Here is a 17,192-nt window from a genome sequence, read left to right as displayed (position 1 = left end):
CTTGCACCGGATTGCCTTCCCGAGAGAGAAAGGTTCTCTTTGCGCCCAAGACCCGGCGCACCCAGCTCTGCAGACCAGCCCCGCGCCCACGGTCCGCCTGGCACTGTCTCTCTCCTGCTGGGGTGGTCTTAACACGCCCCGCTGCAAGAACGCATACCGGACGGGTCAGTCATCCCTGAGCTTGGTTATCTTGGCACTCGCCACCGCCTGGGGCCTGCGAGGTGCAGTGCCCGTCCCACCTAACAGATTGGGCGCAAAAGCCAAGATGAGGACAAGTGCTTCCTCCAGCCTCAGTTTACCCTTTGGTGGACGAAAGCTCGGCTTCCAGCCCGTGCTCGTTATAGAGTGCACCAAGTCCTGGGACTACCCCAACCACCTCATGCACCCCCCTCCACCACCACCACCACCACCACACACACACACCAACCCAGAGTTTTAAGGCTGAGGTGACATCGCCCTTTGAAGGCAAGCGGTGGGGCCCGATGCGCGCGCTGTCGGCGCGGGGCCGAGCGCCCCCTGCAGGACATCGGGGGTCCCGCCCCGCCTCCCGGCCCCGCCCCCCGGCTTCGGTTGGCGCATGCGCGCGGCACAGCGCTCCGCGGGGCGGCGAGAGCGAGGCCGGTCCGCAGCCGCGCGGCGCTCAGCGCCCCATTCATGCTGGGCAGCGGCGACGCAGCCACGCAGCGGAGCGGAGCCCGGGCGCAGCGGCCTCGGCGGCCTGCGCGGCGTGGGCGGCCCCGCGGAGGGGCAAGCGGCAGGGCGCGGCGATGGCCGGCGGCGGGGCGCGCCCGGGGTTGTCGGGTGAGTCGGGGCGCAACTTTCCCCGCGGGCAGCGAGAGCCTCATCGCGGCCCGGGGTCCCGAGTGGCCGTGGGGGGCGCTGGCGGTGGCCAGGGGGTGTGCGCGGGGACTGCGGCGCGCGTGTCCGCGGCTGGCGTGTCCTGCGGCTCCGGCCGGGCGCCCGCGTGTGTCCGGGCGCGGTCTCCGCGAAAGGCTGCCGCGTCCCGGCGGGTCGCAACGCGTAAGGGCCCCTACGATCCGGGTGGCGCAATGTCTATGGTCGCAGTCGCGGCCCCCTCCTTCAGGCAGAATAGAAAGTTTGCAGTGTACCCGCGAGGAGGGCCCTGCGGGTGCCCATGTCGGCCCGTGTATCGCCGGGTCGGACCGGGCCGCGGGTGGGGACGTGGGCCGCAGGCGAGCGCCGCGCTGGGCAGGCCCGGGCAGGGCCGCGGGATTTGGGGAGGTCCCAGGCTGCGCCCTGGGCCGGCCTCGGGCCATGGGGTGGAAGTTGCAAGGATTCGTGGGGACTCCCGCCCCCTCCGGCCCCGGCGCGCGAGTGGGCTCCGCGGCCATCCCCGGCCCGCAGGCCCTCCACCCGGCGGCTGCAAGGGGCGGTGCGGTGCCACCGGAGAGGCCGCCGGCTCGGGCCTCCTCGGCCTCCCCCTGCGCAGGGCCTCCACGGGGTCATTCCTTCTGTGGAGGCTTCGCCCCTTGCTTCCTGGACGGTCCCAGGCCTGGTGTGTGTCGAGGACGGTGGCGGTGGTGGGCTCACTCTGACTGCAGCGGTGAAGGGCGAGCGTAGACTCCAGGGAGGCCCTTCTGTCTACAGAGATCCCAGGTGCAGCCCCGAAGGGGATGAGAAGGCTTCTGAGGGGCTACTAGGTGCCAGGAGCTGTCTCAGGCTCATCTGTGGGGTGCTGGGGCCACGCCCCTTGAAAGAAAGGGGTGTGTTGGGGGGATGGGAAGGAACTGAGCCTCTGCCCCTCAGCCAGGCTCCTACCTCTGGCTCACTGTCCCCTGGTGCTGCCTACCCCCTCCAGCAGGTCCTGGGGATCTTCAGTCCTGTGGTGGTGGTACTATCTCTTGTGTGTCTCCAGCCCTTCGGGAGCACCCCCAATTTTCCAAGTCCTTTGCTTGTTGAGGGTGAGCAGGAGGGGATAGTGGTGCTACGTTGGGCTGGCCAAGAGTCTGGTGGGTCTGTGAACACTCAGCTTGTGCCCCAGGCAGAGGCGCAAACCAGGGATTCTGCTTCAGGACTAAGCAGTCAGGTAGTGGGGAGGTGGCAGCTTGGAGCCCACCCAAGGTGTCTTCAGGCACAGAGGACAGCATGGGTGGAGGCTTGAGGTCTGTGTGCAAGGTTGGCTGGTATATGTTCTTGGGTTTGGGGCCAGACAAGATGTCGTGGACAAAGCCACATCCCGTGGAACCTCTGGCCAGGAGTATGGGACCCCAGGGAAGGCCAGAAGCTGGCACCTTTTCTGGACAGCAGGAGTCCAAAGCCTCCAGGTAGAGAGTAGGCCACTGGAGACCATCTCCTGTGACCTCCCATAGGGTGGGGCAGGGTGACAAGGCAAAGCAGTCCTCTGGCTGCTGAGGGGGAAACCACTGGGTGAAATGACAGCAAGACCAGCCTGTCCACACCCATTAGGCTCCAGAGCATCAGGACCCAGGGAGCAAGCTGTACCCGTGTGAGGGCTCTGGGGTCTTTGTTTCTGAGCAAGAACCATGGTGTCATCCCAGCTTAGGAGAGGACAGGATACCAGCTTAGTGCACTCCACTGGAGGCCTGTTCCAGAGTGATCCCTGACTGAGGCCCCCACCTCCAAGCCTGGCCTCTCTTCCTGGGTCCCTGCTGTGCACACCCAGCACCACCGTGGTCCTCCTGTCTGCGTCACACTTGTTCGTGTTGGGGAGCTGTGGCCGTTTGTGCTGCCCCGTTAGTGTTTCCAGCAGGTGTGTTCTCCATGCCATCCTTCTAGAACACCTCCACCCTGCCAGTATCCCCTGGACCTGGTTCTCCTAGAGCACATAGAGAGGCCCCTCTGTGGGCTTCTGTAGTCTAAGTTGGCCAGGCAACTCACAGAACCCAGAGCCTGTCTGTTCCCTTCCCCCAGCCTGGCCCAGAACCCAGTATCAGGCCCTACTTTGTGGGCACACAGGGTTTTCTCAGTGAACCTGGCTCCTTTTCCTACCTGGGGTCTCTATAGAAGCTCTAGCTTTTACCTTTCTGACAGGGCTGGCTGTGTGACCTTGGATCTGTTGGAGTCCTGAGTCTCCTCTCTTTAAACTAGAGAAAGTAGCCCAGGCGTCCTTGCTAGTCTTTGTGCGTAGTAGGTGTGGACTTGGAGTCCCCTCTTTTCCTGGCCGGCAGCCCTGTGCCCCCCAGGCCAATCCCTTCTCAGCAACTCCTGTTGGGAGGCAGGGGAGTGGGCCCAGAGCCAGCCTGGAGTTTGGATGGTAGCTTCTTCAGCCAGGTCCCTCCTGTTTAATATAAAAAGTAGGGCCCGTAATTGCATTAAGACGTGTATAATTATCCCGGAGGAGGGGAGAGCCCAGCCCCTGGTAATTGCAGGCCTGCTTTGAACTGATAAATGGTGAGTGATTCATGTTTTCTTTGGAGTTCACATGGACTCAGTGCTCAGCCCAGGCCCGTTTTGTCTGCAAGCAACCTGCTCTCTAGTCTGCTTTGGTTTTGGGGGTAGGGGACTTGTTGTGGGTGTTCTCTCTTCTTGGCTGCCTGTGGAGGCCCCTGGTGGCTGCTGGTCTTGGGGCATAAGGCAGCTGAAGATAGCCTGCTGGGAGGTTTCCTGCAAGGTGCTACCACCCTGCATCTGCTCTGGGATTTAGTCAACACTTTTTGCTTTCCTGAGCCTTAATTTCCCCATCTGGATTGATGCTGAGGGTAGCTTTTGTCCAGGCCTGGCTGACCACTCCTAGTGCCTTGGCTCACTTGTTCTCTCAGTCGCAAGTGTTTGCTGAATCTGCTTGGGCCCAGTGGCTCTGGAGAGAAAGGTTTTGCACCCAGCTTATGTCCTTTTGGGAGAACATTTGAGCAGTAAGTAGCCAGAACCACTAACCAAACCTATGCCATGGATCAAGACAACTGAAAGCTAGCAGCTACTGCCTGCATGAGCAGGTCTGGAGGCATCTCGGGCTTCCCTGAGCAGCCTTGGTGGCAGAGCAGAGCGAGGTGCCTTGTGCTCTAGGGTAGGACGTGGAAGATTAAGGGCTGAGCACCTGTAACTAGCTTCCTGCCTCTGGCTAGCTCCACACCTGGACTTGCTGAGGGTACCATCTTTAAGCCTCAGTTGTCCCCAGCTGTGAATGAGGCTGTTGGGGAGTGCAGTATGTAGGAGTCTAAAGAAACTGTGTATGCTGTCTGACTGCCCACTCGCCACACTAAACACTTCTATGGTCAGACATCAGCCAAGGAGTCGGGTAAGAGGACCCCCCCCCCCACACACATATACACCAAGCCCACAGGACAGGTTCTGTGACCCTGCTGTCTTCAAGAGTGTGGCATCTGTCCACCAGGACATGGACTTCAAACTGTTTTAGCCACCTGGAAAAAAGTGTTGCAATCCCTTTGATGGCTAGGGAAACTGAGGAAAAGGTATTGTCTCCATTAGGGCCGTTACATTTGACCAACACTACTTAATCGTGGAAGGTAGCACTTTGCAGGGGCTGTGGGTACACAGCTGGATTTGAGGTGTTGTGCAAAGGTTTGAAAGTCAGTGGGGGTTCAAAAAGTGGCCCAAACTGCCTCATGGAGTCCTGGCTGTGGGTAGATACGGTGGAGGAACCAGGCAGGAGTGGGCAGAGGACACTATTGAGGGCTGGGGAGTGCTCTCTGCCTGGAGATGTGGGGTTTCTGGGGGAGCTGCTGCCTCTAGATTTGTCCTTAGAGTGCCAGCCTTGAGGTTTGTAAGATGCTGGGCCAAGGTCAACCAGGGAGCAATGCCAGAGTCAAGATCCCACAGAAGGTTTTACAGAATATCCTAAGCCAAGCTTGGAACTATTGCCATGTGGCTGTGGAACTGGGGAGCGGGGGACTCTTTCTGGTGGTGGGTAGGGATGCTGTGCTGGGAGTTGTTTTGGAATCTCAGGGGAGCAGTCCACACATCAGAGAGTGCCTAATAGTGTGGGACGTGGCTGCCCTGAGCCAAATGGTGCTGGGAGTCACCAAGGCAGCTGACACCGTGTGGAGGAGGGTGTGTGTTCCATAGCTTGTCTCTGCTCAGCTTTGGTGGGGGACACTGATATAGGAAACATGTCACTCATTTGAGATTGAGGATCTTGAGGGATCTTGATTCCCAGGGCATGGATGGGCTCTACGCTGGGGTCATGTAGACCCCAGACCCTTGAAAGATGCTCTGTGTTCCTGGGCCCATTCTTATCTTGCCAGGAGTGACAGGGCTCAGGCTCTAGTGGAGCACCCTGCTGCCAGGCAGGTATCCTGTTTTGCTGCTGCTAGCTGTAGTGTGTTCCCTGTGACACTTGCTTGCCCTTGCTGCCTGCATGCCTCAGGACACGGAAGTGCCTTCTTTGTTCTGATCTGTCTGGGTAGTGGTCAGAGGTCTTTTTGGAGGTATCTTTAAAGCACACACTCATGTGGAGAACTCAGAGAATGAGGAGGCCATGCCTGGATGCCCTGTGCACATGTGGGCATCACCACATTCATACCCTCTCTTGCCTGTTCTTTCCAGGGCCAGGAAACCCAGTCCCATGATGCTCACCCCTACAGGACCTGAATACCTTGACTTGAGGCCCCAGCCCACCATGCCACTGCCAACCCTGAGCCCTCGGACACCACTGTTGCTGCTGCTACTGTTGCTGCTGAGGGGTGTGTGGATAGCCATCAGCTCACCCCCAGCTGGTGTGGGTCCACAGCCTGCCTTCCGCACCTTTGTGGCCAATGACTGGGGCCTCACCCACCTGGTGGTTCACGAGCAGACAGGAGAGGTATACGTTGGCGCAGTGAACCGCATCTACAAGCTATCAGGGAACCTGACCCTGCTTCGGGCCCATGTGACAGGCCCCGTAGAAGACAACGAGAAATGCTACCCACCCCCCAGTGTCCAGTCATGCCCACATGGCTTGGGCAGCACAGACAACGTCAACAAGCTTCTACTGCTGGACTATGCTGCCAACCGCCTGTTGGCCTGTGGCAGTGCCTCACAGGGCATCTGCCAGTTCCTGAGGTTGGACGATCTCTTCAAGCTGGGCGAGCCACACCACCGCAAGGAGCACTACCTGTCCAGTGTCCGAGAGGCCAGCAGCATGGCAGGAGTACTTATTGCTGGGACTCCTGGCCAGGGCCAGGCCAAGCTCTTCGTAGGGACACCCATCGATGGCAAATCAGAATACTTCCCCACATTGTCCAGTCGCCGGCTCATGGCCAATGAGGAAGATGCTGACATGTTTGGTTTCGTGTACCAGGACGAGTTTGTGTCATCTCAGCTCAAGATCCCATCAGACACACTGTCCAAGTTCCCAGCCTTTGACATCTACTATGTGTACAGTTTCCGCAGCGAGCAGTTCGTATACTACCTCACCCTGCAGCTGGACACGCAACTTACCTCGCCTGATGCCGCTGGTGAGCACTTCTTCACCTCCAAGATTGTGCGGCTGTGTGTGGATGACCCCAAGTTCTACTCCTATGTGGAGTTTCCCATTGGCTGCGAACAGGCTGGCGTGGAGTACCGCCTGGTGCAGGATGCCTACCTGAGCCGGCCAGGCCAGGTCCTGGCCAAGCAGCTGGGCCTTGCTGAGGATGAGGATGTGTTGTTCACCGTGTTCGCACAGGGCCAGAAGAACCGTGTGAAGCCGCCCAAGGAGTCGGCGCTGTGCCTATTCACACTGCGGGCCATTAAGGAAAAAATCAAAGAGCGCATCCAGTCATGCTACCGTGGTGAGGGCAAGCTTTCACTGCCTTGGCTGCTCAACAAGGAGCTGGGCTGCATCAACTCGGTGAGCAGGGGTAGGGAAGTATGGGTGGGGGCTCCTGTCACCCTTCCTGGGGTCACATCTTAGCTACACGTTGGTGTCCTTGCTCTATGCTGGGCCTACTTTCTGCTTTTTCCCCAGCCCTGAGGCAGAACCTGAACCCAGCATACCAGCCCCAAAAGTCTGCTCCTAGCCATGACATCACCGTGTGCCTTAGGAAGTGGGTGATAGCACCTGTCCATACAGCTCCAAAGCCCTCGGGGACATTGGATGGTGATGACCAGTTTTAGATCGCTCCCCTTTTACAGATGAGGTTATAAAGGCTAAGAGGTAGATTGACTGACCCAGGGTCATACGATTAGTACAAGGATCCCACACACTGTTTCTGTGGAGCTTATAATCCCCATAGCCTCTTGGCAGGCTACCTGCCTCCTGGAACCCCACCGTGCCCAATGCTGGATGCTGAATGCACCATGGGATACCCTCCGAGAGAGGCCTTGACATAGAGGCAGCCCAGCTACCCTGCTGGATGCTCTGCAGCCATTGTTCTTTGTCCCCAAAGCTGGCTTTTCCTCCAGGAGGCTGCAGGTTTCCCATCTCAGAACTGGAGCCACAGGCTGCTACTTGGAGTAGCGTGGAGCAACAAGAGCCCCTGCCTTCTCAAAGGGTTGCTGTGGGCATGGCTGGGGCTCTAAATGCAGTTGGCTCCTCAGACAGGCATTGTGTCCCCTGTGTACTCTGGATACCCTGCCTCAGACCTGCCCTGATTATTTCCCAGGAATCCCCAGCCTCACTGGCCTCCCTCTGCATTTATATCAGTGGCCTCTACCCCAGCTAATGCCAGACTCCAGAAGAGAACCAGCTGTCCTCTTCCTTCTCCCCAAATTCCTGTCCTGTCTATCCACCCCCCTCCTGTGCCTCTACTCTAAACCAACTCCGGAACCTTGAGGTATTGATTGCTTCCTGCCACCAGCACAGCAGGTCCCTCTCTGTGCTTTCTGGGTGTGCCCACTCCCTCCTGCCTTAAACATCGTCTTTGTCTACAAGCAAGGTGCAAATGTAAGGTTTGCTGGAGGAATAATTCTATTGGCTGTCCCCCAATTCTAAGCCATCCTTCCTTTGTCTACCATGACCATTCCTGTAGTGGCTGGCCTGGTTCCCTGGTTGTGGGCCCTATAGCTCACCGCCCTTCCCAGGGGTCACCCTCTCTGGGTCTTTTTCTCACTTTGGACACATTCACCGGATCCGGGCTATTTCACAGACCCTGTTTCTCCTCCAGAATTTTGTAGGCCTTGTTTGGGTCTGGGTAGCTCTAGGGCTTCTCACTCCCACCCTAGGCCTCCCTTCTCTAGCCTTGTCCCCCGCTGTGCTCAAGGTGAAGGTTCCGAGGGCTGCTAAATGCTTACCTTGCCACTTCTTACAGCCCCTGCAGATCGATGACGACTTCTGCGGGCAGGACTTCAACCAGCCACTGGGGGGCACGGTCACCATCGAGGGCACACCCCTTTTTGTGGACAAGGATGATGGCCTGACTGCTGTGGCTGCCTATGACTACCAGGGCCGCACCGTGGTTTTCGCTGGCACTCGCAGCGGCCGCATCCGCAAGGTCAGGCCTGTGTGGGCTTGGAGGGGCCACCCCTGGGTAGGGTGTGTGTGTGTGTGTGTGTGTGTGTGTGTGTGTGTGTGTGTACAGGTCCCATCCAAAGGAGAGAAGCAGATTTTCTCTGATGGGGACCTGGGTCTGTGCATGAGGTGGGTAGGTGCATGCCTCTGTGCCAGGCCCAGTGACCTTGAGGGGCTCAAATTTCCAGGAGCTCCTGAAGGGCCTCCTTCTTTTTGGGCTTCCCATGGGAAGTTTTTTTTTTTTTTCTGTCCTGTTGTGTATCTGGGGGCCTAAGGGGCTTGTGACAGGGCTTGAGGTTGGCTCTGTTTTGCTGCACAAGATTTTCAGGATCATTGTACAGAAGTCTAAATCCTGGAGGATGGCTTGGGTGTCAAGAGACTGGAGAGGAAGCTTGTGTCGATATTGGGCTTAGCAGGACTATGCGGGCCCCCTCCCCACTGGGTCCTACTTTCAGCCCTGGGAGATCTGGTGTCTGCTGAAGCAGCACTCTCTGTGTCAGCTAGCCCCACTCCCATCCACCGTGCAGCAAAGCAATGCCAAGGCCAAGGGCAGGGCAAGGGGAGTGCCCCGCCCCCATCACACCACAGCCTGGTATCCAGGGAGCAGGTGACTTGAGTGACCGATGGACCAGCTCAGGCCTTGGGATAAGGCTGGCTCTGCATACTGGCCTGTTTGATTTCTAGACTCTCTTCCTCTCCAGAACTAGTTAGACAGGGAGGGCTTCCAGGAGAAGCTGTGGGTCTGCCTGTCACTGCATGGGCAGTGGGTGGGTAGGGTTCCACCTGGGTGGAAGGAGCTTCCAGTAACACTGAAAGGTGGAGTTGCCTGGGTACCTTGAGAACCATCAAGCAGGGCCAAGAGATGAAATAACAGCTGAGAGCTCTTTTGACACACACCCCCCATCCCTCTGGCCTGCCTGCTTGCATGCCCGTGGGTAAGACTGGGCCCAGAGCCAGGAAGACCTGTCTGCTCTCAACCCCCTAACCTTGCATGTGGAAACCACATCCCAGCCTTGCCCATTAAGGAATCTCTGGGAAGTCTTCATTCTCAGTGTCTGTATCCTGGGCTGGGTGCTGCTGGTAGTCTTGAGGCCTTGCGATCCAAGCTGATAATTGAGGGGCCTCCAGGGTAAGCAAGGAATCCCATGGATTCTCTACTTTAGAGTCCTGGTGCTTGGCCAGTGGAGGTGGGTGGTTGAATGGCTCAGACCGGGCCCCTGCTGCCCATGGAGCCCTGTCCTGTTCATTGTGACTCCCAGGTGGTGTAGGTGTGCTCTGAGCTCCATTGTGGCCTCTTCTGTAACCTACAAGTGCCTCATGGGACTGGGAAGCCACTGAGAGAGGTTGGTGAATATGTTGAGAAGGGTCATAGAAGCTGGGGTGCAGTATACCTAGAGACTTCTCTTGGGGTTCCCTAGTACCTGCCTCCCAGCTGGAGATGGGCTTCTGTGGTTGGGAGTGTCCCTTTTGATGTCCTGTGGACTAGGGGTGGCAGACAGACCCAAGTGAGGCTGGGAGAACAGGTCCCTCCAGTCCTGTCTCCTTCCTGCCTCCTGGGCCCCAGGGGCCCCTTTGGTTACGGCTGACTGGCAAACTCAGAGCATACATGTTCCCTTGAGTCTTGGTTGGCAGTGCTCCCACAGAGAGGGAACTGAGTCCGGTTATGGGACCTTGAAGACTGTCTATGAGCAGAGGCTGCACTGTGGTGATATCTGTGTCAGAGGTTGAATTGCTAGCCCTCCCCCATTCCTCACTCCTGCCTCCCCTCGCCCCCATGCCCAAGAGAGCAGGTAGGAATGAAGTCCTCTCTGCTGCCTCGGCCAGGTTACCCCCTTGAGATTCTGTTTGTACAGCCACTGGACAGTCCCACTGAGGAGCTGGTTCTTTGCCCCCAGCCAGTGTCCTCATCAGGCCAAGGGCCTCCTTTCCCGCCTGCCAGAGCCTGGCCTGTGACTTAGGCTCCTCCCATCCCTGGGTACAGATGGCTAAGTACAGCACTTGAGTGGATGGGGCCTTGTCTGGGGCATATGGAATCATCTGCAGGGGCAGGGGGCGCAAAGTTGAACCAACATTTCATTTAGATGTCTGTGTTTGAACTGGGTGCATGCTGTGCCACTCAGGACATGGATATAATTACACCATGGGGCCCCTGCTGTCTGGCCCTTTTCACCCAATTCACCTGTCCCAGTCGTGGGATTTCCTGAAATAGTTCAACAGGTGTTCCTGTCTTATCGATCATCTTTTGTTGCTAATGTTGTGCAAATGAGGTGTTTCTGAAGTTTTGTCCGCTCTCTGCTGGCTGTGTGAGCCTTTCTAAGCCCTCTTTTCAGCACTTCTGCAGAGCCTAACAGGCGCCCTTCCTGTGAGCATGCACTGAGTACTCGTGACTGACTCACCCAAAGCCTCACAGCCATCCCAGCACCTGTTCCACAGATTGGGAAACTGAGGAACAGAGCAGTCCTGTCACGTGAATCAAGGGCCCTTGTTCCCTCCCTCCCCTCTTCAGTGGGTCCTTGGAGGATGACTGGAACCTAGTAGGGCTCTGAGACTTAGGCTATGCTTTAGTGACTCTGAGGAGCCCTTTTTTCTCAGTTGCTGGCCCCCAGGACTGCATTCAGAGTTGCTTTGGTGGCCTTTGAGATTGGAGTAGCCTCCCTGCAGTATCTTTACGTTGTCCCTGGCTTGGAAATGCCTGTAGTTCCCACTGCTGGGCCTGGGGCCTGGGCCACCTCCAGGCTACAAGATTCCCACAGCCTGTACCTCCCCAGGTCATGGCCCTGACAGATGGGCAACTTTCTATGGTCCCCTGTTCAAGCCAGTACTAGCCTTTTGCCTGTGAGCTGCCGGCTACCTCGTGCATCTGGGCTTTAGAGTGGCCTCCTGAGCCCTCTTGTTTTTAACCATGCTCCTCCCACTCCTGAGGCTTCTGGTCTTGGCTCTGCTGGTTGACCAACAGTACACAGAGGTGCCTGTGGCCCCACTCTCAGCCCTGAGTGTTGGAGCCTGGACTCTGGGGACCCCAGGCCATTGCCTGACCTAGGGCAGGCAGGCTGGGCTGGCCCCTCCTATCTTTCCCAGGCCTGGGACTTCCAGGGCTTTAAAAAGCATCTAGGGAGCTCCAGAGACTTGGCTGGCCCTAGGCCAGGCCCTGCCAAACGTGTTGTTGTGTAAAATTGTAGCGATTAATTTAAGACCTGCCAACTTCAGCTGCTCAAGGCTGGCTGGGGTGCCCCTACCTCCCCCTTCTTCCCCAGAGTCCTGCCTGCCAACATGACCCTCCCCCCCCATAAAGGCCATCTCTCTGGAATGCCCCTCCCAGCATCTTCCTGGGTCCCCAGAGTCCCAGTCCTGTGAATAGCTCCCCCTACAGCCTCCAAAGAGCCATTTCTGGCCAGAGTTCCCAATTGCAGCCCTTGTTTGGTCCTGCAAGATGACCCAGGTACCTCTGCGAAAATAGGCTCTGGACTCCTGCCAAGTACTTGCTCCAGGCTACTGCTGAGCTGGGAAGAAAGGGGTACCCCAGGCAAGTCACCTTGTCCATTTATACTTCAGGGCCAAGGGACTCTGCATGCTGAGGTTCAGCCAGGTCCTCTGGTAAGCATGCCAGGTAGAATATTGCCTCTTCTGCCGGGGTAGCTGCCCTTGCTGCCTCCCCCCCCACCCCGAAGAATCTGGATGTCTATTTTTTTGTGTGAAAGTTTGCTTAATGTTGGAATTAACCTATGTTTTCAGAAAGTTCTATGAGCCACCTAGTGTGCTTTGCCAGAGATTCGTGCTATGGCATTATACAGCTGAGTAAAGGCATCGCTGACCAATGGGGGTGCCAAGGCTGAAGGAGGGGCCTGAGGGAGCACTCATCTTCTTGGGCCACTTTAGGGCCCAGCCATTGAGGAGGTCTACCCTGGCTCTCCTGAAATCTCTTTCCTTTCCTGGACTTGCATGAGCCTAAACCTCCCTATGAGCTGTCCAGGGGCTTGGAGGAGGTGGAAGACAGGACTAGGGTGTGGATAAGGGCAGGGCCAGTGATATTCCTTATGATCCAGGACCATCATATTCTCTTATCTGTTTGCTACTGTGTGCCTCTGGAACAGAGGTGTGACTGCAGGCTCAGTGCCCTGCTAGACCCGTGCTCACAGGCCTGGAAGACCTAACCCTTTATCCTGTGCTGCCCATCTATCCAGGCATAGATGTCTGGTTCTCCCCAGGGTGTTTATCAGTATCTTCACATGATGTTCTGAGAAGTGGGCACAGCTCTGCTCAGCACATCTGAAGCCTGAAGCAGATGTGAAACCTCCAGCCGGCTTACTGTGCAGTTCAAGTGTGCCAGAGGCCTTCTTCATTTACAGCTGTTTCTGCTGTTTGTAGAATCTGTACCACTGCAGCCCAGCAGCAGCCTGGGGACAAGTAGCCCCGCCTGCGACCAAAAGCCCTTGACCTTGGATGCCTCCAGCTTGCTCTCTTTGCCTCTGCACCCAGCCCTGCTTGAGACCCTGTGTCTGGAGGCACCCATAATGGTGCCCACAGTGAAGGCTCCCTGGGGGACACATTACCTTCCTCTGACCCCCTCCCAGGCTCTGCCATCTCAGGGATGCCCTGGCTGACCTCCTGCGGCTGTCATGCTGGGAATGGACTGAGTCATGTACATTTCCTTTGTGTCCTTTGCTTAGTTGCTGTGAGGTTCATCCTGACCGCAGTGCCAAGCTGTGGCCTGCTCCAGGTCCATGAACTACACAGTGTTGGCCTCATGCAGGTCAAGCATGCAGCCCTCTGCTTGGCATGCAGTGTTTCATGCAATGCTGCTTCAAAGACCCGACCTTTGAGGGATAGGTTCTGACTGTGTTGGGAGGAGCTGCTAGGCTCCTTCTTGATCTTCTCATCCAACCTCTGATATCTTGTTCTAAGCACTCTGGGAGACCCATGGCTCTGCTTGGCAGGACCTATTTCTGATTTCTCCCCCTGCTTGTTGTGAGTAGGGAATAGAGGGGCCCAGGCTGCCTGCCTTTTCTGGAGTAGATTTGCCCCTATGGAACCCAAGTACTCCTGGGAGCACTACCACCCTCTTGCTGGTGCTAAAGGAGGCGTGCAACCAGGGGCCGAGTCAAGACACAGACTTTATCAGTGCTAGCTAACTACTAGCTCCAGTCTGAAAGCACATACGCTCCTAGTGGGCAAGAGGTCACCGAGATGCACATGACAGTCACCCTTAGAACAATCAGCTGACATTGTGCCCTGCTGTCAGTACCCACCCTCAGCTGTCTTTCCCCGTGGTAGCAGTCAGGGTGCATCTATGGCAGGGGAGGCCAGAATAGCCCCCAACCCAGGGCTCTCCTCGGGAAAGTGTTTCATGAGTAGAGAACAGTGTAATCCGAGCCCAGAGTCTCCCCTCAACCTCTGGTAAGATGCTGTCTCCTGTAGGACTATAAATCCGTGAGTTCTCACAGTCCTAAGAAGTGAGTGGACCAGAGCAATCCACCGCATGGAAGAGGTCAGTGCAGGAGCAGGCTGCAGCTGGTCCTCACAGCCCCGGCTGTCCTCTGTTAGAGCTCTAGCCTTCTTGCCCCCCCCCCCACTTTTATGTGTGGTGAAGGGAGAGGCTTGAGAGGTGTGACTCCTGGAACCCCTGCCTACACCTGGTCCGATTATAGCTATTGGGCACCTTCAGAGCGTGTTTTGTCATTCAGTTATGGGCAGCGTAAGTGCCAGCTACTCTTAGGCTATCCAACTGCTTGCCCTTTGAGAGTGGTGGGGATCCAGCAAGGGGCTAGAAGAAAGACCTTTAAGGGAATGGAGACTGCATTATGTACCTCCTCCTATGACAACCTCCCAAGGAAGACAGGCTTGGCAGTTGTGTCTGCAGAAGCTAATATGCTCATGGGCTGCTGCCCCTGGTCTGTTCTCCCTGAGACCCTGTCCTGCAGAGTGAGATCTGCTCGTTCAGTACACTCCCACAAGCAGGGAGGCCAGGACTGAATAGTTTGTAGGGTCAGCCCAAGCTGCTTTCTTGGGGTGAGCAGAGCAAGGGACCTCTCCTCTCTTGGGTTAGGCAAAACTGGGCAACCCCCTGCCTCCGGGCAGCTAGGGCGCGTGCCGGCCTTGGCATACAGCCTGGATGGCCCAGACATCCTCTTCAGCAACCCCGCCTGCCCTTGGTCTGGATAATGGCCCTATTGTTGGCTCTGGACCGGACAGACAGCTGACCTGGCCAGGCTGTCAGCTGCCTGCCCACCCGCCTGCAGCAGTTGGCCAGGGCCTTAGAGGTGATTGGAGCCCAGCAAGCAGCCTGGCTAGCCTGGAGCTCTGGCCTTCTCCACTAGTGGCAAATTTAACAAGACTCTCTCTGATCTCTCCTGAGGTATTCTGGGAACCATGGGTAGGGTGTTCCCTGGTCTACCATATCGTGGTTGATGCTCTGTCCATTGGGGAGATCAGTCTGACCTGGCTTCTTTCCTTGGTCAGCTCAGATTTCAGGTTCACCCTCAACAGATAGGACAGAGGCCTGAGGCTTGATAGGCACAGGGACAGGGTGGGAGAAGCCTGTGTCACCAAACTGGGGTGAATAGGTGCTGGTGTTGCTTGAGACTGTGTCCAAGGAGGCTAGGTGGCTCCTCCACAGCCTCTGGGAGCAATGGGCTATTGAGGACAGTTATGGAAGATTCTGGTGCCTGGGGAAAAGTATGAGAAGCAAGAAGGCAACAGCTGGAGGTGGTAAGGATGCCTGGGATGCCCCAGTCTGTGCCTTCCCGTGCTCTGCCAGCTACCCAGCTGCTTTTCAAAGGGCTGCTAGACCAGCTGTCTCCAGGTGGGTGGCCCTGGAGTGGACAGCTGTGGGCTGAGACATTGGCACGTGGGCTCTGCTGCCCTGCTAATGCCCTGGCCCTGGGCCCACTCTGCCTTCTGAAGCTCTTGCTTTTGCCCTCCTGGGATGCCCTCCTGGATGCCTCCCCAGAACTTCTGGGTAGACTATGTCCCCAGTTGCAGTCGTGGGTCTATGGCTTGGTTCTTCTCACAGGTTCTGTGTGAGTCTCAGTTTACCTCTTATCAATGTAGTCTAATGAAGCTATACTGTAGTGACTGTAACTTAGTGGGATGCAGCATGACCTGGGGACCATTACTTCAGTCAGGTATTTCCCTAATGTTTGCACATGTGGGCCTCATTGTTCATGTGTAAAAGTGCACATGGATACCCCATCAAATGCATATATACATACAAATTTATGTATATATACATATTACATAGGTATATACATGGGGACCCCATCATGCATATGTTTATAAGGGACCCCATTACACATGCATAGACAGAGTCCCTATTACATGTGTACAAGGGGATTCCATCTACAGGTACACATGGGGAGTCTATATGTATGTATATGGGAATCCCACTACATGGACATATGAAGGTCCTATTAAACACATAGATACAGGAACCTCATCATACATATGTGCATATGGACCACATCCTATGTGTGTACACATGTTCTTTATTATACACATACACGTGTATTCTATTATGCATAGATCCAGGGACTACATATACATGTACACAGGGACCCATCACATACATATCCACTGAGACCCCATCACATGTTTGTGCACAGTCCTTCCTACACATGTATACAGGGCTCCTCTCCATATGCTCACACAAGGATCCATCATGTATGTACAGAGGGATATCATACATATTTATTTTCAGAGATTAGAACATGCCTGTGCACACAAATAACCCATTATACTTGTATATGCAAAGGTCATACATATATACACAGAGTCCCTATCACATGTGTCACATGTATACACTGAGACCCCCTCCACTCATATGCACATCAAGGCCCTATCACACAAGTGCACACAGGAATTCCATAATCGCATATGTGTCCGTGACCCTTGTCCCAACTGGTATGTACACACAGACCTGTCATAGATACACCCATTGCACATTTGATCACAGGGACACCATATGTGTACATACAGGAACCTGTTTCATGTGTGTACACAGGGACCTCATCATGTGTATACAAAGGTGCCTCATCACCCACATGTACACAGAGACTCCATCATGTATGCATTTAAGGAACTCCATCACTCACTGTACACACAGGGACCCATCAGTATGCACTTAGGGAATTCCACACACACACATGTTCTCACAGGGACCCCATCATGCCTGTAGCTTGGGAACTCCATCACATACGTGTTCTCACAGGGACCCCATCATGCATGTACCTTGGGAACTCCATCACACACGTGTTCTCACATGGCCTTGTGTTTCCTAATTCTGTGATAAAATACCCTGACATAAAAAACCTAAAGGAGAAAGGGTTTGTTTAGCTCACTGTCCTAGAGGGGTAGAGTCCTTCACAGCAGGGCAGGACATGGCAGCAGGCAGGGCCAGGCTATAACCCTCAAGGCCCACTCCAGTGATAACATCTTTACTAAGACTCCCACCTCCAGCAGGTCCCATGAGCTTCCTACACCGTCCACCAGCTGGGAATTAAGTAAACACACGCACGACATTTCATATTCGAAACATAAGCCCCATTATCACACAGGCACTCAAGGGACACTGTAACACATGTGATAGCCACATCACACTGCTATGTACAGAGATCCTGTCAGGCCTGAGCATGGCTTGGCTCAGTCATGTCTATAACCCCCTGATGTCCCGTCTTCCTCCAGCTTAGGAGTGGTCCCTCCTCAGAGTTCCTCTACTGGGGCTGTATCCCTGGGACCTGATTGTGGATATGGCCCATTGCTGGGCAGGTGGATGGACAGCTGGACTCACACACCCCCAACTGCAGCTGTCTGTTGGGACCACCTGTTCCAGTCAATTAAGCAGCAGGCAGGG

At 55.9% G+C, this 17,192-nt stretch overlaps 1 protein-coding gene across 1 annotated transcript in view; it reads left to right on the top strand.

The window, feature by feature from the left end:
* The first annotated feature begins 608 nt into the window (after positions 1–608).
* The window catches only part of Plxna1 (plexin A1), a 47,043-nt gene continuing 30,459 nt past the window's right edge, over positions 609–17,192 (top strand). Inside the window, exons 1-3 of the mRNA XM_041632658.1 lie at positions 609–801; positions 5,485–6,748; positions 8,148–8,330. Of these exons, the coding sequence (XP_041488592.1) occupies positions 5,504–6,748; positions 8,148–8,330 (1,428 nt within the window). The 5' untranslated portion in view covers positions 609–801; positions 5,485–5,503. The remainder of the gene's footprint in view (positions 802–5,484; positions 6,749–8,147; positions 8,331–17,192) is intronic.

This window comes from Microtus oregoni, unplaced genomic scaffold (genome assembly GCF_018167655.1).
Source record: "Microtus oregoni isolate MIOR12 unplaced genomic scaffold, Mior012 000002F_ref0000024, whole genome shotgun sequence".
Taxonomy (NCBI): domain Eukaryota; kingdom Metazoa; phylum Chordata; class Mammalia; order Rodentia; family Cricetidae; genus Microtus; species Microtus oregoni.
Note: the sequence above shows the minus strand (reverse complement) of the source record. Positions and strands in the feature narration are given on the sequence as shown.